The following is a 22924-nucleotide window of genomic DNA, read 5'->3' as shown; positions in this document are numbered from 1 at the left end:
TGTGTAAAGTGTTCTTCTAAAAGGTCTGCTCATCTGCTGTCTTCTAGACTTACTAATTACTCCTGATGTAATAGATACACACTACTATGATAAAATAGTAAAGCAGGTGACAGCCTTAGGCCTGACTTTCTGTTGCTTTTATTACTTTCGATACTTAATTGCTCAACACAACTTAAATAAAAGTTGCATTTGTGTTAAGGCCTAAGTCTGCTAAATGTCAACTTACACTTCCTTTTTTACCTCACCTTTTGATGATTAACCAATTCATTGGAATTGTTTATAAGCTGAATTCTTTAATGGATTTAACCAAGCAAAAAACTATTAACCTTCCTGCACTACTTAGACCATCTATATTCTGAATAGTATTCATCTTTCCTCTCGCCACCTGCCCCCTGTATCTATTCCACCTTATTGACATCTTTCCAGCTCCAAAATTAATATTAATTGCAAAGTTGTTTAAAAAACAGTAGTTCAATGGTGCATTTTTTTCTGTTTTTAAAGTTATAAACTACAACTAAGTAGCAACCAATTCTTGTTTCAGTATAATTCTGGCAGGCTTGTTAATTCTAATTTCTAAGTGTTATTGACCTTTTTTTTCTGTAAGCCAAAACAAATATTGGAATGCTCCCTTACAATTCTTAGTTATTTTTCAAAATCTACTGAATTTATCTTAATATAGGTTCCTTAGAAAGGGGAACATGACACTTTTTGAAAATTGCATCAGATATGTCAAGTTGGACACTTTGAAATGCGGGTGGTACCTGCAAGTCCCAAGCAGCACATCTAAATGTAAGACCTGGCAGCAAGTGTTTCCATTGACAGTTGGAGCTGCTGGGTAAAGAGGCAGTCTTTCAAATCATTGGAGAGTATGGAGTTCATACTGAGAGTTTATATTGTAAAAAGTTCTAATAGGTATGGTGTAAGCATCCACATCCTGTGCTGTTTGAAATTTAGAAATAAATTCAAAACTACCATGAAGCAGAACTGTACTAGAGACGTACATGCCTGTTTTGAGGTCTAGACATAAGTAGGAGCTGCTGGAATCTGTTTATTAGTGTAAAGCCAATTTATGCTATGGTTGAATCTACAAATTCCAGAATACTTCCAGGGCTGAATCGAGATGTGCTTCTTCCATGGCTTCTGCAAACTTTTTTGTTCTCTGGACTTAAGGCCCAAGTCCAGATACTTACCAAAAATTGCTGTGCCTGGTGGTGTGTGGTGTTGTTTACTAGACATTTACTTAAACTATCTTAATGTTGTTTTATCTGAATAAGCGGAGAAGTGAATACAGGAGCTTTAGTGAATTTTAGATTGCTTGGATATGGCCTTGAGTTACTGTTACTGCATGTGGTAATTATTTCAAATATTATGAACTGTCTGGATAGAGATGATTTCTATAAGCTATTTTTTCTGAACTTTAATCATCCATATAGAGTTGAGCAAAACATTGTAGCCACTTGCGAAGATGACAGAAAAACTGTGTCCTGAATACCAAAAGTTGCTGATATCAAGTGTTGGGCAAAAAAAAATGCAGGTAGGGGGTCTGACTTTGTTTTGCATGGAGAAAAACTGCAAGACTAAATCTGGGAAGCTTAAAAATGCCAACGCTATTAAAAGAACAATCTCACTGGGGCATGGGAAAGAACTATATTCCCCCCTCCCATCCAGTCCTTTCTCCACTTGGGCTGCAGGTTAGACTTACCCAAAGTCATTAAACCAAACGGATGGTCTAATGCAGTTGCTGGGACAACATTCTGCTTTTTCCTATGTTCAACTAGCATTCATCTCAGCATCTAAAGTAGCCAAACTACTTGGGTTAAAAGGGCAACGTACAGAAAAGGTGCCACCTCTGCCTCCAGGCTTCTGTTTGGGCCCTAATCCAGAAAAGTACGTTAAATGCATGACTGGGTATCTTTTCACACACAAAAGGAAGTCTCAGGCTTAAAATGCTTTATTAGTTTGATATTTAGATTTTTAGAGAAGACTCTTCAACATATTGTAGTGAAATTCTCTGGATTGGCAAAAAATGTTAATTTTAAAGCAGGATTTGTGGGGTGATTTACCTAGTATTTTTCTCCTGGATAACCCTTGTAAACAGTCCAGGAAATATATCTGTGTTTGAATATACTTAACTCAGTAAGAACAATTCAGTCTTAGGCTTTTGACACCAGTCAGCTATATATTTAAATGCCAATGTGGAGAGGGGGTGGGTGCTAACTTACACTCGCATTATTTTTTTTTAATTCACTTTACATTATCTGAGTTCTGTTTGTTGAATAATACATACAACTGCATGAAAATATTGTCAGAAATCCTCAAACATTTATGCTGAAAGCTTTTCCCTGAGAATCTTGAGGCTGCATGTTGCATTTTCAGACTCCAGACAAAAGCTCTGTGCTCTAGTGGTATTAATAACTTTCTAAAACTCACACAAATTTAGCTGCTGATAAAGGTGAGGGCAGTCAAAACACTTCTCAAAACTGGAAGACTGTCTAAATCTGTGCCATTTTATTTGTCAGACTTCAGTAAATAACAGCATGGATCTATGAAGGAAGTTGACTAGTATTAGTTGATTTATAATTCAATTTACTCAGTGATTGAAATAAGATGTTATGCAATGGCAGTCTAAGTCTTTCCTATTTTGCGAATTGTAGAATAAACTCAAGTTTACCTTGAGATGTAAAGAAAAATTTAAATTTTAATCAAAAGCTTCAGAAAATCTTTTTAGCATGGAAACAATATTTTGGTGCTGCTGACTCTGTTCTTGGACTAAGCTATAGCAAAATAAAATAGCTGTGACTGAAACTTGCAGGTTGTATATGTTGTCAGAGGTTGCTAAAGCACCTGATAGGAGCTGAGCACAGCAGTTCTTTGCCTACTGCGTAACCGTGGAATGTCCTGCAAAGCTTTTTGTAGAAAGTGCTAATTTTAAAAAATAATATTCAAAGGGCTTCCCTGTCTTCTGTAGGGCTTGCTTATTAATAGGAAGGTGAATGGAGGAACTTTGGTGCATAGTTACTTATAAATCATTGTCCTTATTAATGAAGGATAAAGAGAGAAGAGTTTAGTCCTTATTTTGATGGTGATGTTGGAAAGGATTTGTAAGAGAAGTTCTGGAGCTATGCTGTGTTTTTGACAAATGCTGGTATACTTTTGTGGACCCAAACAAAAAGTGGGGACAAGAAATTCTTAGGTACAAAGGCTGTGCTTCAAATTGCCTTCTCTGCTTTTCGTTCAGAAGCAACACTATATACACACTGAAGCAGACTGGTGCCAGGGGACAGTCTGAAGGGAACTTGAAGGGTTGGACTCATCCAAAATGTCAATTCAAAAGAACTGAATATGAAGCATGAATTACAGAATTTTTTTGCCCTAGTAAAGTACCTGCCAGAAGCTGCTTGGAAACATGCCTTTGTTGTTCTAGTGTCTAACTGATGGGGAAGGATTTAAGATTTGCAGTTCCTAAGGTGTGTTGCTATATAGAAAACGAGCTTCTAATTTAAGTGCTTTGTCTTGAAAGCACTGAAAACTGTATAAGCTAACTTAACTGAATAAAGTACAGGTCTTATCTCCATCCTAGAAGGAAGGAAGACTGGGCTTTTATTTTGCAGATAGCTTCTATTAGGCAATTTGGGGTCATGTCGTGGGTCTGTATTGGATTATAGGTGCTGTGCAAGTAATTTAACTGCTGTGCCTTCTGCGCGTATTTCCTAAAACTTGGCAGCATTTCTACTTACTTCTAGGAGTTTCTTCACAAAAACTCTTTGATCTTCTTGAAGGGAACGTGATCCATATCTGTATTTCCTGCAAAAGTGTTTCCTCATTTGAACCCCCTTTACTATATCGCTGTTTGAGCTGCATATTACTTTTGAAGTCTTGGACTTGCCAACAGTTCACAAGTTGTCTTGCTGGGGCAAAAAGGTACCTGGCACTGCATCATACATCACTCCATTGTTTTAGTTGTGATATGGTGTTCCTTTAGGACATACCTTGAAATTATGGTATGAAAGAGAAAGGATGATGCAGTAAAAATGAACCACTTTCTTGAAGGAATCATAAGTGAAAGTAGGACTATTCATAAGAGACTAAGGCAGAAGCCATGGTCGTTTTTTCCAGAAGTTTTCATTTGAAGGAGACCTGCAATACCTGAACTGCATATGCACAATAGCTACAAGTGAGGGGAACTGGATGCCAAGATTTAAATTTTGGATATAAATAGTATACTGGTGTTAGAAATTAATGTTGGGACATCAGAATTTATCCTTGTACCAAAGTTAGATTGCAGGTACATGAATGCTTTTGCTTTATAATGAATTGCACCAAAATTGAATTTGAGTTACGCACAGTGCCTACACTGTCAAACTCAAAATGTGTTTTGGACTTGCACAATCTGGTACAATGTTGACAATTCCAACTCCTGCAGCTTTATTTACATGTGTTAAAAGAAAAAAGCGAAAAGAAGATATATTATTTAAAATAGTATAAATAGTTAAATTTGCATTAGGTATGAATAAAGATTGGATTTTTCTGTTTTTCACTCTTCATTCAATATTGTAATGGTAATTTTTAAAAATAGTCCTGAATTGGGGTGTGTATGAAATACTTCTTGAAACAGTAAGTATAAATTCCATTCAGTATTATGTATAAGTGATCTTATCACAGTCTGTTCAAATAATCTCAAGATTCTGAAATTTCTTATGCTTTTAAGTTTGAAGCCTGGAACTCTGCTCTTATTTCACTGCTTTTGTGCCATCTGTAAAATCACATTTTTCAGGAGACTGAAGTAAAGGACAGCGGGGAGCTTTTTAGTGTATCAAATGAAATATTAACTACTGTGTAAGAGGAATACCGTTTTATATTGCAAGATTAGTGGCAAAATTTAGGGTACTAACCTTGACCATACCATTTTTATAGATTTGCTGATACATAATTTTACTCTAGTATAGAAAAAACTCCAGTTGCTTCATCTAGTGTACATTTCTGTGAACTGTCAGGTTATACTGATCAGTATGTTTTTCTTCTCTCATTTATTCAGGATATACGACTCGAATCCTGAACAACCAAATATATTCCAGGTGGAGCAGCTGGAACGTCTCAAGAAAGAATTACCAGAGTTGAAAAGCTGTGTGTGTCCCACAGTTAGCCACTTTAAATCCATATCTCCATGTAAATGTCATCATAATTGCCTGGAAGAGAAAGCTGTAGATAACTTGAAAAGTGTTCAAATGCAAAAGGACTGATTCTAAGCAGAATGTTGTTTTGTATTGATTTAACTTTTAGCGTTGGAACAGTGCTGTCTTTGCCTTCAGGTTTGTTTTATTTTTAAGTCCCCAAATAGCAATAACTGTGTTCCTCCTTCCTGACAGTACTTGTTAAAATTTCAAACAATGTTAAAATATTCAGCCAGCTATAGTTACTGTTCCATTTACATATGCAGTTTTAACTTTTTTCCTATAAAAAAAGTCTTAAATCTTTAAAATTATTAACACTAAGGGTGTTTCTAAAAATGAAAAATATTAAGCAGTCTGAGGAGTGCAAGCTCGGAAACTAAATTGTAGGGAAATTACAATGATCTGATATTGAATATGCTGAAAAATTTTTTTGACTTCGATTTTACTTCAGTGGTAACACTTTGTCAGTCTGTATCTGACAACAGGAGATGAAGAGACATAAATACAAGTAGATCTGGCCTGAATAAATTGGTACCTCATATATGTATTTGCACTAATAGATCCACCTGTACAAAGCTTTGTGCCATTTTAAAATTATAGATATTTTTAAGTAAACTGCAATGCATATTAACTAATTTTTTTTTACCCACTTCATTGGACACTTAGGCTGCTGCCATTATTTTCTGATTTGCCAATTCATTGGTATAGTGTCTGTGTATAGCAGTCAAGGGTGAACCACAAGTATGATTTTTCTTTTTCGTTAATCTCACACAGGCCTGCTAAACTTTAGAAATGTTGCAAACAATTTTAACATAAATACAGAAACATCTTCAGTGGTTGAGAATATTTTTTTTGCACAGTAACCTTAATAAACAGAGTATGTAACATGCACAAACTCTACAAAATGCATGCTTTAGTTATTAAGCATGAAACTTAGGTGTTTGCTGAGGTCCTTGCATCTTTACGGTGCTAGTTATGTGTGAAGAATGCAAGGACTAACTCAACTACTTACTCTTCTTTGCCTAAAACCACAAGCCTATAATTTACAAATATTTGAAGAAAAGGCTACACCATACATGGTTTGTCTTATTTACATAATACAAGTTACTAGCTTTTGTATTTTGCAAGATTTGGTTTTTTTTTTCCTTGGAGCAAGAATTACAAATGTACCGAATTCAGATAATCGGTGTTCTGTTGGCTGGCATCTATCCTCTGTAATTTATTACAAAGTCAGAGCTTAGAGTTCTTAATAGATATGTATGCATGCCCTTTTTCCTCCTGAAGTTGCAGGTCATGCCAACGCAACAGCTGTAACTTTCTACTGAAGTGTTAATGTATCATAAGAATGGAAAATATTTATTTTTTTCTCTTGTAAATTGACAATGAAAACAATAGTGTGTACTATATTCTTTATATACAGTCATTGCTACATAGAACTGATTGTACAAAGAGTAAAGCCATTACAAATAAGTGCTTGAGCCTGCACTGCTGAGCAGTTCGAAACAAACATCTTTTTTCAGATTGCCTTGTGCATTTTAGTATTTAAAGTTCATTTGTCCTGCACAAACAGCACAGTAATGATTAGGTATCTGGAAGCTGTTTTTTATTAAAAAAAAAATTTGGAACTGTGAGCTGTGTTTTTTTTGGGAGGGGTCACTGAACCTGATTCTTGATATCAAGAACTTGTGGTTGTTATCTGACACAGCAAGTCCAGATTCCTCACCTATGTGATTATTTCCTTTTTTTTCTCATTTGTATACCCCTGTGAGATTCTCTTGACAGGTCTTGAGGGCTTTGCCAGCAGGTCTGCAACCCCTACGAGAGTTATGTATGTCACTGCTCGTGAAGGCTGGGCAGTGACAGCAATGTTGAACTTGACAGCTATTTTTTCTGAAGGTGGTTTAAAAGTTAGGCTATCTGAAGCACCCTCTCAGACTAATTATAACGTGATCCTGAGAAGGACTTGGGCACCCTTAAAAACTTGTTTCTCAGCCTTCAGATGCTGTTGGGGGGGGGGGGTTGATGGTAGAAATAAGTGATGATTTTTACAAGATAGGTTTGAGCCATATTGAAATTTTAATGTATTCTTGCTGACTCCCTTATTGATAGGTATGTTTGCTCCAACGCAGAGTGGGCTTTAACAAGCTCTTCTGCTGTGTCACTTAGGGCTAGAGCAATGTACCAGGGATACAGGGAACCAAAGAGCAGGGTTGTGGGACCTGGTTGGGGGGGGGGAGTTTTGTTCAACTAATAACTTACCACAACCCTTGTCTTGTAAGGAAATGCAGCGAAAAGTAAAGAGAGTGGTGCCCACCTCTGCTCACCGTCAACTGCTGGTAAGCTTTATGCTGAAATGGCCCAGAGGTGAGTTGTAGGAGACTTCATCTGAGGGGGGCGGGGAAAATGATTCCAGAAATAAAGTTGCTTTGTTCAACGTACAGCTCTTTGAAGGAAACTCTGTGGTGTTGCCAAAGAGGCTTTTTAGATACTCTTGTGAAATTGTTCCATCCTACACCCTCACCTGAGCACACAGCTACTCTGCGTCGATGCACAGCTGGGGTGAAGACTCCTTGGAAATGCTGGATTTCTGCTGAGACTGCCACCCAGTTTGATTGCCCTGGTAGCTGCTCTCTCGCATGGCAGCAGCGGGTCACTAAGGTAAGCATGTTGCCTGGTGAAAGGCAGCTGCACTGCTCCTCTCCTGCTTTTGGAGGGTTTCCTTTTGGGGCCACCCAAAGGCTAATTATATCTGACTGTCAACAGCTGTGTTACTTCATAGTCTCTCCCCTGTAAATAAGTAGGAAGGGAGGATGAAAACATTGCCCGGTAAAACACTAATTTGGAGAATAGAAGTTCCTGCACATTGTGGCAGAGACGGTCTGGCTGCGGGGCAGGAGCTGCTGCCTAATCCTGGCGCTTCCCCCTGGGCTGAGTGCTGAACTGATACCTGCAAACTAAGACTATTAGAAAATAGATATTTCTGGAATGGAATTAGGATCAATTTAAGATGTTTTAACCATTTAACAATTGTGCTGCAGAACAAATACTCATCTTTTGAGGAATAGTTGGAATAACTGTAGGATAAGGAACTCATAAATAATCTTGCTGGAAATGGTATGACCTTGTAGTGGCAGGTGCAAAGAAACAAAGATAAAAAAGCTGTGAATTAGCAACAAGACCAGACCAGGCCAGCCTTGAAGGACAAGATGTAGGTGACCACAGGACTGAGTTTGTGCAGAAGTAAGGGTCAACTGGCACTCACAGTGAAAAAGACTACGAGCCTTCATCTGAAGGCCCCTGACAACCAGCTGAAGACTCCAACTGACATGCTCAAGAGACATTAACATATGCTAAGTGAGTTCCCGGAAAAGTTATGGATATGATAAAAGTGCAATGAATATGTATGATTAAGGTAGTATAAATGCTTGTTCATTTCATTCTCACACACACACATTAGGACGAGCTATCCCCTGTGTGGCTGGCGCTGTCATAAAGAATGCCTGCTTTCTAAAACTCCAAAACTGACTCTTGGAGAGTGAATTAATTACCACTTTCCGGTAACAATTTGCCCTCCCAAGGATGTACAAATCCCCACGGGACCAGGTGCATTTCAGTACGTTTCCGGGCTCAGGGCGGGCGAGGAGCCCCGCCGCAGAGCTGAGGGGCGGGGGCGGGCCCGGGCCAAGATGGCGGCGGCGGGCGGTCGGTACTTCTGCACGGCGGGCCGCGGACTGGAGCCTTTTCTTGCGCGGGAGGTGCGGGCGCGGCTGGGCGCCACGGAGGTGAGAGGGGAGCCGGAGCGATCCGGTCCGGATCGGCGGGGAACCTCGTTCGCTTCACGCCCCAGAGACGGGCGGCCGCGGCGTGAAGGGATCCCTGAGCACCGCCTGTGCCGCGGGCAGGGACGGGTGCCAGCCTCGGGCAGGGCCTCTCCCCTCACCGTTCCCTTTCTCCCTGCGCCGAGCGGGGGTGAGGGAGCGCCGAAGGTGCTCACCCAAAACACCTTCCCGGTTTGGTTTAGTTTCTGTTTGTCCCCTGAGGTGGACTGCGTCTCAGGAAAGGTCTTCTTCAGCACAGAGGCGGAGCCCGGCGAGCTGAGGAAACTCAAGTCTGGAGAGCGATTGTTTCTGCAGCTTAAGAAACACCCCCCACTTGTAGTTTCTAGAAATAAAGGTACGGCATTGACTCCTTCCCCCGGGTCTTCCCCTCCGCTTTGCTCACGAGCTGTGCACGCAGAAACGTGAAGCCCCAGTTGAAGTCCCGTTTATAAAATTAACGTTTGATTTATTCTATTTATTTACTAACGGCTGTAGTTCTAATTGCCAACAATAAATTCGGAAGTATCTGTCACCCAAATATGTATCCAGTGCTTTTTTAGTGCTGCAGATGACTTTAAAATGGCTTGGAAGAGGTATTTTTACCAGCATGTGTTCTGCTGGCACTGTACATATATGTGTAACACCAGCACCCGCCCCTTCCCACTCCCCACCCCTCCCAAAAGCGAAACAAAAAAACCCCGAAACGAACAAACAAACAAAACCAAAAACGAAACCAAAGCCCCAACAAAAAAACCTCACTCCACCCTGAAACTGAAGTGCAGTTCTGGACCCCATGTGTGCATCTTAACAATGACTCACTTTCTTTTAGGTGAAGTGGATTAAGACATATAACCTGTGTCACTTAAGACATATATCCAATGTCACTTAACTGTTCAGTATGCAGATATCTTGTAGATCTTAGCTACCTGGGTCACATTCTCTATCAGTTTTGGAATAAGAATTTAAAGTTAGATGGATTGATAGTCTGCCTGCTGGTGGGATTTTATCTCTGAGATCCACAGATGGCCTTCAGCTTTGAGGATCAAATTTAACCATGATTCTAACGTTTAAAATGAGAAGTAGAAATACACTTTTTTTTTTCCCCCTTGACCAGCTTCAAGGTTTTTAAGTGAGTTGGCCTCTATTCCTTGAGTCTCTCTTGTCATAGGTAGCTCAAGAGGACTACCCAGAGGTGTAAATTTAGGTGTGTGTTGGAGACTTTTCAGGGTTGAAGGCATGTTGATGAATAGCAAGGAGAGATTTTCTTTATAAAATAATAAACTGGTGGCTTTTATTATGAGCTGAATCAGTGGTTTATATTTGCGTCTGTCTTCCAATCCTGGAAAGCATCTCACATCTCTAACACTGGACCGAATGCCTTCTGGGGAGCATGGCATGGTAGGCTGGTCCTCTGTCCCTGGGAATGAGTCTCGGAGGTGGTCTGGTTTTCTAGAGCTGCAGAATTCAACCCCTGCACGATTTAATCTTGGTTCTGCAGAGCTTGTAATCAGAGGGATGCCTGGGTCTCTGGTGGTGGGGTATGTGGATGTTGAGAGCTCAGCTATGGCTGTGATTGCTGCTGCTGTGGTTCCTGGTTTGACACATTAATGAAATCTGAACAGTCTATGTTAACAGCTGCTCTTAATCCATACGAAAATCAAATGCTGAGACTGAACCTGAAAGTGCTTTTTCTTACAGGGAAAATGCTGCATGAGATTAAAAGCCTTGTCATTGAGGAACCAAATTATTGGCTGTATGTTATCTCTATTTGGAGGAACCTTCATAGGTGTGAGGGGAAAAAAGATATGTCTCAAGAAAACTGTTTGCCTCTTAAGAGAAAATCAGAAGAAGAGACAAATACTGCAACTAAAATGCAGAAAACAGAACAAGTGAGAGAGACTGTGTCTGAGGAATGTCAAGCAGAAGCTGGAGAGAGATGTGTGGTACCAGAGAGAAAGAGCAATCAGGACTGCCGGACTGAAAGTGAGACTTCCTTAGAAGACCCTTCCAAAAGCAGTGGAGAGAAGCCTATTGCAAATGAGAAGCTGAGTTTCAGTTTCAGAGTTTCTTGTCGTTGTAGTGGAGCAATTGCCAAGATACTTCCTTCACAGGTATGCTAAAGTATCTGTGTTTTAAAAGCATTTGGCAAAGGCAAAGGGAGATGTTTAGTTTATTTGTCATTTCCACTGTGTGTGGTTTAGGATAACAAACTGCTGTAACCTTTTTGTGTAATTTCTCAAAAAAGCCCTTAACCTGCATTTACCTTAAACAGGTGAAAATACAGGGGCTGTTGTTAATTTCTAGGCAATATTACCCCGAATATTTTTTCTAATCAATGCTTTCTATTGAGGATAAGTAAAAAGGTGAGGGTTTGAGGTAGCTGGTCCTGTAGAGTCTGAGGAATGATCTGATAATAGTTTACAGCTACTTAAAGAGCCATTGCGAGGATAGTGGAGGCAGACTCCTCTCATTTGTGGCAGACAGTGGTAAAGAAGGCATAAAACCAGAACTTTGCAGCCTTGGTGGGCTCTGGTTGGGTACTGGGGAGACCTTGGTCCCCAGGAGGGTGGTGCAGCCCTGGGATGTGCCGGGCAGGGTGGGATGGATCTTGGTCCTTGGGAGAGAGTGGTAGTGTAGAGACCTCCAGGCACGCTTTCCATCCAGCCCTTTTCCCATCTATAATACCATGAGAAAAATAAAAAAAGAAATCCTGGGTAGCTTCAATTTATGTAGATTTCTCTTACTTGAAGATAGCAGTAGTTTAACTAGATTTTTTTTTTTTCCCCTAATAAAGCTAGTACCTTGGGATGTGGGTCAGATGAGCCTGCCAACAAGAATGTTTGCTTCAATTTGTGCTGTGCGTTTGAACGCTCGTACTCTGAAAGTGGTCAGAACTTCCTAGATGCCATAAAAGCATTAAAATTGTGAATTTCAGTTGTGCATTCACAGATTTTCTCTTGGGTAATCCAGTTTACAGCCATCAGAAATATTTTGTGCATGATACAGAGTTCTAAAACAATGACAACTTTTTTCTGTAACTTGGGCAGGACTTGAACCTCAGACTCCCACACTCCTCCTGAATGAATGATAGTCATTTTGGGCTGTGGTGTGTTTGCTTTGCCCCTCACTTGCTCACTGTGCCCTGTTGTACCTCTTCTGGTCTACGTACAAATTATTCTACTAGGGGTAAAGAGAGACTCTTTCTTTTCCCAAGTATTTCTAAGGATTGTGCAGCCAGAGGCTGTGATCTGTAGTTTTCTTAATTCTGTTATTTTTACTGCCTGTGACCGTTCTTCCCCCTTGCAGGAGATTGGAAGAGCTGTTGGCATAGCGCTCATGAAGCAGTTTGGGTGGCGGGCTGATCTGCGGGACCCCGATCTAGAGGTAGTGGTGCTTGTCTGCAGATGCCCTGTTGCTGCTTCTAGAATTGCCCCTGATTATCTTTTGTTATGTTCTCCATTCCCTTTGCACTCAGGACCGTGGCCTCTCCCTGTTTGTCTTTCTGCTGCTGAATTTAACTAGAAATCATCTGGCAGTGCTGAGCAAAGATTTTCGGTAGCCACTGTGTGTGTGCCTTTGAGAGCACTTAAATACCAGAATGGCCAACATGGGCTTGTACACCAGGGGAAGGTTCCATACAGGAGGTGTCTCAGGATCTGGCACTCTTACAAACTGCCAGACTCTGTGTCAAAAAGGGAGATCATCTGAGCCACTGGGCACTCATTTAGTCTCTGAAGGGGAAGAGAGTGAGCAGGAAGGTCGCGTTCTCGAGGAATTCAACTTGAGAATGCCATTTATGGAAGAGCCTCCTCCTAGACCCTGTCCCTGACAAGTAGCTTGATGCAAGCTGTCTGGAGAACTTGGAAAGAACTCGCTGCTCTTGACAAGCTGTTTCTTCATCCCTGTGCTTGGCGTATGGAAGCTGCTCCCAGCACTGATGATGGGAGGTCTGAGGCCGCTTGTAAAAGCTCCAAGTTCATCTACTGGCTCTGGCTTTTCCAGGCTGTGCATTAAATATGGCTTTGTTGAACCTCAAGTGAGGCTCTCGTTCTCATCCAGATTTTTACTCTGAAACCACTGAAGTGCTGAGGACTGGGATGTTGCAAAAGTGTTGTTTTTCTTTGGGCTTCCTAGGAAGGGATTGCGGTCATGCAAGACCTGTTGGGGAGCTCAGTCATCTTTTGGGATGCTTCTAAGGCACAAGAGGACAGTTTCTTTGAGTTGCCTGTGTTTCTGGAAGGATTACCCACATTTGCCTTCCATCTGAAATGCCCCTTAGTGGCACTTGCGGGTTGTTTTTTTTTGTTTTTTTTTTTGGGGGGGTTTGTTTTTTTGGTTGGTTAGGTTTTTTTGTTTTGTTTTATGTTTATTTTTTTTAAAAACGGAGGGGGGTACCTGAACAGCTGAGTGCTAGTGTACAGTGAAATATCTTCTCCTGCTTAGAGGAAATGGTTTTATAATTAAAAATATCCACTCAATGTTACAAAAATTGGTTCCCTTAGATTCAAGTGCTTGCAGATGGGTTCTTGGCTGACAAAGTTCCCCTTCCAGCTTGCTTAAATATTACATTCTGATTATCTAGTGTGATTTCTTCCAATTAATCATAGCTGTCTAAAGGGTGCATTTTTGTTGTTAAAAACTAGGATCAAAAGTTTGTAGAAACATCTTCTGTGTCTGGCTTAAATAAGTTAAAGCTACTGTCGTGTCAGGTTGAGAGTTTCTAATGTAATTTTTTTCCTCTTTCAGATCTTCATACATCTTAATGACATTCATTTTGTCGTGGGGATTCCTCTTTTCAGGTAAGCATTCTCCTCTCCAGATTTGCCTTGGAAGTATCAGAACAGGCATAATTTCTAAATAGTCTTGCTGTCCACTGTGAGTAATTATCTTTTGGTTTAATATTCACTGACTGTCGCATTAGTCTTGTGGTTTTTCTGGAGCTTATCTAAGCATGTAGTCCATACTTTGCAGTAAGTTATGGATTAGAGCAGACTGGTTTCTATCTGCCTGTGTGGCTGCAGATCTGTTCAGTTTATTTGTTCTTTCATATTACGTGGGCTTTTCTGGTGATTGTACCATTGTTTTATGTTGATTTTTTTTTTTTTTTTTTCTGTTTGCAGGCTTCCACTGGCAAATAGAGAGTATATCAAAACAGCAGGACTGCGATCAACAATTGCATGGGCCATGGCATCTCTGGCTGAAATCAGTGTAAGTGAATGTTCATGGCAAAGGTGGAGAGTCCTGATGGAAGGGACAGTTGCTGCTCCTCAGGGCTGGAGCGGGAAGCTCTGAGGAAGCGTGGTGATTTTAATGCCCCATGCTCTAATGCATGTGGACAGGGTTCACCCTACCTGTGATCAGAGTGTGCTGTCATCTGCTGTTCAACCAGAGATCTGCTGTAATCCCAGATCCTTCTCAGGAGAGGTGTTACTCCTTCTACAGATACATGTCTAAATTGCAAGATTTTTTCACTGTCCAGTCTTCAAACCTTGTTTGGGGTTGTTCTCCCAAGGGAAGCAGAAGCAAGCATGATCTTTTCTGTAGATTAATTTGGTGCCGATATCTGTCTGCATTCCACTCATAATTTTTTTCCCCCTAAATTTCACCTCAAGGCTAGATGCATTGTCTTCAGTGAAACAATGCTTTTTTTTATATTCTTCTACAAGTAAGTTTGGCCTGGTAAACCACTGATTATTGATACCAGCTCTGGATTCAGTGGGAATATGTGGGTGAACCATACATTCCTGAGTAAGCTTTGTCCTGGGAGAGGAGTCTTGCTTGGGATGCAATAACCCCTTTATGTTTGTAGGCAGGTGCCTTTGTGCTGGATCCCATGTGTGGGCTAGGAACAATACTGCTGGAAGCTGCCAAGGAGTGGCCCGTGAGTATCACAGTGGCACCAGGCAGGACCTTTGCAAGACAGCTTGTAGTTGTATCAAGAAAAATCTACCACAGTTATACTGAACTCCGTTACTGGAAAGCGGGAACCAAACTGATCTTTCTAGGTAGTTGTTAAAAGTGTTTTAGTACAAACATTCCTCCACAGGAATGTGAAGGCAAGTCCTACATGCTTATGCAGGTGGGTGCTGGGAGCCCTGGATTTATACTGCAGGGCTTGTGTGAGGCAACCATGGACTTTTTTAAAACTGCCCAGACTTACCCTGGGAATGGAGGTGTCAATGTGATGGTACACTCACATGTCAGTACTAGAGGCAGTGTGGCCATCAGTAGCTAGCTGGGGACTTGCTGTTAGGATATCACCTCAGTACTTCTCTAAGTTACCAGTGTCTTGAGCAGACTAGAGCATGAAAGGAGTTAAGGTAGCACAGGCTTCCCCCATTCCTCTCCCCTCTGGGTCTATATATTGCCCTGTGTAATGGTGGTAGATCTCTCAGGAAGGGGTTTGTCTTGGAAGAGCTGTGCAAAGAGGCAGTTCTGAGAAGGGGTTCTAAAATAAATACAACTGGTTGTCAACAAAATGACTTTTCTCTTTTTCTCTGAACAGGAAGCCTGTTACTGGGGTGCTGATATAAGTGAATCGCAGTTAGAGGGTGCAGATGTGAATATTAGGACTGCAGGCTTGATGGATAAGATCGAGTTACTTAAAGCTTCTGTGAAAGGTATGCCTGTAGGCTTTCCAAGTGAGACGTGTTTGAAATTTTTTGTGGTTCTGGAACTATACAGGCAATGTAGGTTCTCTTGAGGGGTATGTGTAGTAGAGCTAGCTCTCAACAAATAGCTCAGTTTGTGGCACTGTAGTGCCAGTGAGTGGATAATTATTTGTTCCCCCTGCCTCCAGGAACTTTGGCAAGAATAAACTTGGCAGAAGACAATGAAAATAATGATTGTCAGACATGGGCAGTAGTTGTCTGCCTTAATGGTAAATTTGTGAATACCACAAAGAAATACGTACTATGGGAAAGTTCTCTGAGTCTTACAGGAAGGACAAATCCAGATAAAATGTGGCTTGTAACTTAAGCGTACCAGATGTGTAATAGAGGAGACTCATTAAGCTCAGCTGAACTGTTGATGTTGTGCAGTAGGAGTGTTTTAAATGGCAATGCCTTTTTCCTGGAAGGGGGAATCTGTTTGCTCTCAGTTCATGAGCTACTCTGGGGAGAAGGTAATAATTTTATTACCTTATTCCGGACCTCAAAGCCTGAGTCTAAATTAGTTCTTTATGAAATTCATGACAGACAAAAGCTGGCCGTTCTTCCCTGTTCATGGGTGATGAAGTATGTGTATTTTTTTACCTTGCAATGTCTATTTCTTGCCAGAATGGCAAGAAATATTATTTCTTTTTTAGAATAATATATATAGCTTTATTTCTTAATTAAAAGCTGTGATTGGACTTGGCTTCTAGGGTAATGTAAGGTATTCTGACGTCAGGCTTTTCTAGTACTGAACAAGGAATTGGTGTCTTTGTCACTGGTCAGAAGCTGTTATTTCTGCATGTCTTGAGAAGGACTGTGGGTAACTTGTCCTTCCATTTGTAGATAAAATCATTATAAAATTGTTATGCTGCAAGTGTTAATCCAGGGGTGGTCCGAGAAACATCTCCATCCAGTTCTAGCATATCATCACAGCAGGGTTTAGGTGGGAAGGGACCACTGGAGGTCTTTAGTCCTGCCATCTGCTCGGAGCAGGGCTAACCCCAAAGCTGGGTCAGGTTGCTCAGGGCCTTGTCCAGTCGAGTTTTGAGCATCCTGAGGGATGGAGAACCCATAGTCTCACCCTTTAACGTGCTGGCTATGCTCTGGCCAGCACAGCCTTCATCACCACAAGGGAGCAGTGCTGCCTCGTGATCAAGAGAACTGACTGTTCCCAGGATGCAGAAACTCTGGGGAGAGACTTCAAAGACGCTAGATCTGACAGAATCCAAGTGATTCTGGCTGCAACTAGATTCTTGGGGGGAGAAAAGGGGGATGGAGAGGAATTTAACGTGGTTCCTTGCTGTTCATATGTGTGCATCTGAAAATCTGTGCTAAGTAAAGTCTTTGCAAACTTAGCTCTTCTTTTGCACTGTGCTTATAAAGATTGTAGAGAAGGAGCAGTTAGATTGGAACCATGCAGTCCCCTGTTGGGAGAGTCTTGCTCTTGGGGCAGGCTTATCACCAGTAACAGGAAATTTACAGGCTAAACCATGCTGTCATGCATTTGTCTATTCTCAGTCTGCATTGGGTTGGTAGCTTTGTTGTGCCATTGCTGAGGAAAAGTGCAGAAGGAGCTGTGAACCTGGGCGCATAACCTGTGAAAGAGCTGGCAGCCAGTTTTGTAAGGTGAATGGGGCCATAGCTGCTGTTCATTTTTCACACAGTTGGATGTAAAGACCTGTCTTTATTCTGCAGCATTGCCCTTGCCTTCAGAAGGTTTCGACGCTGTGATTTCGGACATTCCATTTGGGAAGAAGTTCAAGATCACAAAAGACATACAGCTCCTACCAGATATTCTCCAGGAAATGGAGAGGTACCTGTGGCCTTTGACATGCTTGGAGTTTGCTATAAATGTCATGTTTTGCGATCCTATCTGTTCAGTCAGCTTCAGTTTTGCTTTATTCCAAACACTCTCCAGCTCTGTGCAGGCTGTGAAAGTCTGAGACCTTTATTTGTGCCTTAGAAGCTGTTGTGGTGTGTCTTGCAAGCTGTGGAAGTGCTGATGGTAGTGCAAGCTGACAAGGAATGAGCTTGTTGTGTGAGCCACAATCATGAATATTCTTTACAGGGCAGAAAGGAGAAAGAGGAGAGGATGACCTAGACAAACTTAAAACATGGCTAGGGAAATAAAGCAATAATTCTTTCTTGGTTGAGGTCTGCTTGTATAAAATCATAGGCTTTCCTTTTGAGTTCACAACCAAGCTTTTACCAGCCTGCGTCGGCAGGAAGGACCTCAGACCAGAAAATGGTGCTATGTTAGCATATGCTGTCATATCCTCCTAGCCACCTGGTCTGCTTTTGGTTGCTTCCTTTCATCTCTCACCCTGTCATTTTCTGTCAGAGTTGAGCCAAGCTAATAGCGGGCTGCTTCTAACAGGCAGTTCAAACCATCTGCCCCTTTATTTAATTTCTTGACTGAAAACAACCCTTTCTGTAGGGTTGGTCTTCAGTAGGTGTTGATCTCACCCAGTGCAGGAATGTGGCGGGAAGATGGTGGAGAAGGTGAGGTAGCTCCACAGAATGCCAGGGCAATCTTACGTCAGCTTACCCTGGCCATCCCTCCCTTTGGCTGTGCTTGTCTTCTGGTCTCATTTGCTCTGTTGGGCCATCCTAAGCAAAATATTACCTTGGGAAGGTGGAGGTGAGGAACAGACCATTACCATGAGAGCCCCACCAGTAAGACTGTTCAATCCACTTGCTGTGAACAGAGCCAGGATAGTATTTCCTCCCCGGCCCCCCTTTCAAAGCCAAGTGTGGTGTTTGCTCATGTAGTAAGAAAAATGGATTACAAACAGTAGTTAATTTTTCTTTGCTTCCTGAGTTTGCAGGTGTCCTGGTTTTGGCTGGGATAGAGTTAATTTGGCATTTTAGTAGCTAGAATAGGGCTGTGTTTTGGATTCAGTATGGGATTTGGTATGAGAAGAATGCTGATAACACACTGATGTTTTCAGTTGTTGCTGAGAGATCAAGGACTTTCCAACTCCCCACATCCTGCCCGGGTGTGGGTGCACAAGAAGCTGGGAGGGAGCGCGGCCAGAGCACCGGACCCAGATTAGCCAACACCATGTCATGTAACGTCATGCTCAGTGTATAGAGGAGGGTCAGATGGGACGGAGGGGGTTCTCTCTCACTTCTGGGATTGTGATTGCAGGGTCTTGGTATTTTGGGATAGCTAGCCAGAAACGGGCTGGGTATCAGTCAGCGGGTGGTGAGCAGTCAGATTGTACATTACCCATTTGTATTTTCTGCTACTGTTTTATTTTATTTCAATTATTAAACTGTTTCTATCTCAACCTATGAGTCTCCCTTTACCCCTCCAATTCCAAGTGAGTGGTTGTGTGGTGTTGGCTGCTGGCTGGGTTTAAACCACGCCAGGAAGCCATGAAGGATCAGTGGAACGTGGAAAGGACAGACTTTTAAAACTTTTTAAAGGGAAAGGCCAGCTTCAGAATTGCATTACCAACCTTGAAAGCTCTTGCTGCGCTGGGAAGCAGTTCCTTTGCAGATAGAAGTATACTAAGAGGGGAAAAAACTGCGTCTATCTTCCCTGCTAACCCGATGGAAAGAACTCCTGAGGTCAGAAATGTTTGTGGGTCAGGACAAGGCCCAGTTCTCCCATTTAGGAAGAGTTATGAAGATAGGGAATTGATACTCTATTTGGGGACGTAGATTTCTGGGTTGACCCATGACCCTTACTGTGCTTAGGTGTTTTATTGAATGCAGCTGGCATCTGAAGTGTCAGCAGCGTTGAGGTCTGCGCAGATGAAAGAATACCAGGCAGGATGACTACCTAACTTTTTTTTTTTTCTTGCAATTGCCAGAGTACTTCGTGTTGGAGGGACTGTTGTATTGCTGCTGAGCCAAGATCTCCATAAGCGCATGGATGGAGTTACCAAGTGTGCTGAAAATGACTCTCCTAATGCCCCTTCTGATGGTGCAAGTGAAACCACCACTGCAAAATCCCTGAATATTGATGGGGATTCTTCTTGCTTGGTGAATGGTGTCAAAGAATCCTTTCTCAGCAGCCAACAGATACGTTTTGGGTCTCTGGTGCCAGATGGCATCTATGGGGTTAGTCTTGGAAAGACGGATGCTTTCATATACAAATACAGGAAGATCTCTGCTGCTGGGAATTAGCAGCTTTCTTGCACTGTGCCAAAGTGAACTTGAATCCTGAAACACTTGAAAAGCAGCATGGCAGTGATCCGGTGGAACCCTGCTGATCCAAACAAACCCTGTGCCATTTCTTAGCTCACCTCAATTTATTGGGATGTCCTAAGGCGTTACTTTTCTCTGTTTGGTTTTTAGGAGAGGTGAAAGATGTCTACTGGTGTTTCAGATGATTTTACTGTAAAACATTGTAATGAGAGTCCTCAAGTTGTTGTTTAGGCAAAGCCTCTCGGTATCAGGAGGAGTTTCTTTGGGAGAGAAAGACTTAATTTGCAGAACTGCAAAAACAAATATGGTAATATTAAATGGAAATGAATTTTCACCTTCAGCAATATTTTTTTAAGAAGCACATCTTGTCTGAAGAAGTCTCCAGCTCTTTTTGAGGGCTGGATGTATGCTTTACCATATGTCTTGCAGTCTTTTATTTTAAAGCTTATTTCTGCTGAGTTTGAAATGTCACTATTGAGATCTCTTGGAGTGGAAAATAAATTTTCTGTATTAATTCTTTGCAGCGTTTGCATGTGTCTGATAGGTATGCTTTAGGTTTTTAGGGTGAAGAGACTTACTTCTATGAAAAAATAATGCTTTTCCTCACTTGGTAATGTTACTCCAAGAACACAATGTGGAAGATGGAAACACTTGCCAAGTGGATGAACATTAGAAGTGACTTCTGCCTGCAAAGAAGCCTATGGAAGAATTCTCCTGGTATGAGAGCTCTATGAAAAAGGTATTTGATGAGAATAGTCTAATTCAAAGCTTCCCCATGGCTGCTGAGCTGACAGGGAAGTACTTTTATAGCGAATGACTGCAGATTGCTTTCAGATGCTGTTTTGGACAAACGTTTGCAACTTGGCAAGCTGGGATGGACTTCTGCATTGTGTTCCTCTGCTGTGATTAGTATGGAGATAACAATTAGTAGTGTGTCTGGGTTTGTTTAGGCTTTTTTTGCCTTTATTTTTTTTAAGTTTGTTGTGTGTAGCCTGTTGGAAGCATTATTTTATCTGTGTGCTTTCCACAGCAGAGCTTCTAATCTGGAGGTCTTAAAATTTTAAGTAAGAGCCTGTGGCACAGACTGAACTATGGAGACTCGAAGGGAATGAGGGTATGGGTCAGATTGGTACAATCCTGCTGCTATGAGCCCTTCTGTTTAGCTGGTACCTGGAAACATGCTAGTGCACCACAAGTAGGGATTTTTGGTTTAAAAGAATATTTTTCTAATCATCTGCCCTCCCACCCAAGTTCAGCTTTCAAAAAGGCCTTGGAGAAGACGATAATGAATGTACCACAAGAAAGGAAATGGGCGACTTGTTCATGCTGTTAGCTCTCTATCAGACATACCCAATCAACAATAATGTGTCTCCTGTCTAGCACCAGTGCAAGTTTGTTGTAGGAGATGAAGCTTCATCTGGGTTGCTTAGTTCTTAATATATCCCAGGGACATAAACCCTGGACGTAACACTGTTTTCAGTGAGGGTCTGAAAGGGAGATGATGTTTGGGTTTTTAAGTTGTTTTTGTTTTTTTCTTTTTAGTGAAGCTATATTGCCATGATAGATAGCTAAAACATTAAAATCTCTTCCCTTGTCCAGAGATGTCTCCTCTGAAGACTGCTAAAGTTAATAGTGAAATTGAGTTACTACTTTGTAAGATGGTTGATGTATCTTTAACAAAACACAGACAATCTGCTAATAGTGGGGCTTTTGGGAGTTGAGTATTCTTCAGTGTTACATGTCACATTTTCATCTGCATGGTTTTGTTGTGTCTCAATAAACTTGTCAAGTAATATATCTTCACCTGAAGTCTAGCTGAGAGATTGATAGCAAAATTGCTTTTCTGATTGCAGTTATGTGTCAGGAAAATTTTTGAATTCACCTTCTGTTGAATTTTCTCATCCATAATGACACCCACTAGAAAGAGTGAAAGTTTTTTTTGCTGTCATACACGTAATTTCTGTCCTTTGTGGTTTTGTATTTCACTGCTGGAAAGACTTTTTGTAGGGTGGTCAGCAAAGTGTAAAAGCAGAGTTACGATTTTTTGATTGTGAGAAAGAGATAGTATCCTGTCCTGCTCAGTTTCAGGAAATATGGCTGGAGTTAAATGAGGTGGTTTCTTAATTTGCTCTATATTTACTTCATCTCTCATTTAGAAGTACTTCTCTGTGTCTTGGTATGAAAGTGCCATTTTAATCACCCCTGTTCCCAGGACCTCTGTAATTTATGCCATTCTTTTGGAGTTGTATTAGTAAGTCATCTTGTTTGACCCCATCCTAGTACCTTTGGTTTTGGTAGTAACTGCACATGGATTTGAGGTGTATTCTGAGGTGATTTTAGGTCAGTTTCTTTTGTTCAGCTGATTAATTTATATCACAGCATATTGAGGGGAAGGGAGGAATAAGCGTTGCTTTGGTTTAATAAAGGTTGAACTTCATTTACCATCTGACAGATTATTCATCTAGTGTGGGTGGACCCTTCCAAAGATTTTCAGCATCTTACAAAATAAAAGGCCCTTCTTTTACTTTCCTCTTTACTGAAATTCAAATAGTTGTGATAATTAGTGAGATTATTGTTCCTGCAGTGGTATCTGTTATACTATGTTTGCCTTAATTCAGTTCTTTTTGTCATATATGGTCAGCCAGTTAAGAAGTGAGGACACAGAAATCGGTAGGGTGAGCTTTGCTTGAGGTCTCAGAAAGGAAGAAGCCTGATTTTCTGCTCCCCGGCACTTTGGCATGGGAGTTAGTTTTGGTGAGGGAAGTCATGTATGTACCAGCTCAGCTGCTTCACACGGAAACTCTCGGGTTCCGTGGGTATCTTTGGGGAAATCCTGGTGGCTGTTACTGTTTTCTACTGTCAATTGTGTTTCAGAGTTTCTGGTTTCTGATAGCACTCCTGTGTGTTGCTGGAAGGGAATGTGTCCAGAACAGAAGAACCTGAGGAGTCTCCTGTTTTGCAGAGTCCTGCGCACAAATCTCTTCTTTCCATGTCCGTGCCCTTGCTCCTCTTTCCTTGGGTGATCCAGTAAGGCATCAATTCTTTTACTGCTTTGCTGCTTCTACAGTATTGAAACTGTGCCTTTTAGTTGTGTGCTGTGTGATAGGCCTTGTAGTCTTCCTTT

The 22924-nt window shown here is 41.4% G+C and overlaps 2 protein-coding genes across 8 annotated transcripts in view; both read left to right on the top strand.

Annotated features, from left to right (window-relative positions):
• Positions 1-6796, top strand: part of GPCPD1 (glycerophosphocholine phosphodiesterase 1) — a 46828-nt gene extending 40032 nt beyond the window's left edge. For 4 of the 5 annotated variants that reach the window (XM_042801717.1, XM_042801719.1, XM_042801714.1 and 1 more), the window contains one exon: positions 5036-6796. In XM_042801717.1, the coding sequence (XP_042657651.1) occupies positions 5036-5240 (205 nt within the window). In that variant the 3' untranslated portion in view covers positions 5241-6796. Of the gene's footprint in view, positions 1-1433; positions 1931-5035 lie in introns of those variants that run through there. The other variant, XM_042801729.1, reaches the window with a different exon arrangement.
• A 1956-nt stretch (positions 6797-8752) lies between these two features.
• Positions 8753-21603, top strand: THUMPD2 (THUMP domain containing 2). 3 transcript variants are annotated; one of them, XR_006166196.1, is made up of 10 exons: positions 8753-9344; positions 10688-11100; positions 12296-12373; positions 13736-13788; positions 14110-14197; positions 14799-14870; positions 15495-15609; positions 17338-17455; positions 19464-20539; positions 20831-21603. XR_006166196.1 is itself a non-coding variant. In XM_033002953.2 (10 exons), exons 1-10 carry the CDS (start codon positions 8858-8860, stop codon positions 19777-19779), a joined length of 1482 nt encoding a protein of 493 aa, XP_032858844.1. In that variant the 5' UTR covers positions 8779-8857; the 3' UTR covers positions 19780-21603. The 3 variants fall into 3 exon arrangements, 2 of the variants coding, with proteins under 2 accessions (XP_032858842.2, XP_032858844.1); XM_033002953.2 differs by having other exon boundaries at positions 8779-8953; positions 9212-9344; positions 19464-21603; XM_033002951.2 differs by having other exon boundaries at positions 19464-21603.
• The last annotated feature ends 1321 nt before the right edge of the window (positions 21604-22924 follow it).

Source organism: Tyto alba, unplaced genomic scaffold (genome assembly GCF_018691265.1).
Source record: "Tyto alba isolate M040663 unplaced genomic scaffold, T.alba_DEE_v4.0 Super-Scaffold_100000100052, whole genome shotgun sequence".
In the NCBI taxonomy this organism is placed as follows: domain Eukaryota; kingdom Metazoa; phylum Chordata; class Aves; order Strigiformes; family Tytonidae; genus Tyto; species Tyto alba.
The sequence above is the reverse complement of the archived record's forward strand: the minus strand, read 5'-3'. Positions and strand labels throughout refer to the sequence as shown.

What these genes read in the sequence shown, in the direction of transcription:
- THUMPD2 (XM_033002951.2), top strand. Translation starts at nt 8,858, where the DNA reads ATGGCGGCGGCGGGCGGTCGGTACTTCTGCACGGCGGGCCGCGGACTG. An exon ending in CATCTCTGGCTGAAATCAGT is followed by an intron (nt 14,198 to 14,798) that starts GTAAGTGAATGT and finishes TTATGTTTGTAG; the next exon opens with GCAGGTGCCTTTGTGCTGGA. An exon ending in AAGCTGCCAAGGAGTGGCCC is followed by an intron (nt 14,871 to 15,494) that starts GTGAGTATCACA and finishes TTCTCTGAACAG; the next exon opens with GAAGCCTGTTACTGGGGTGC.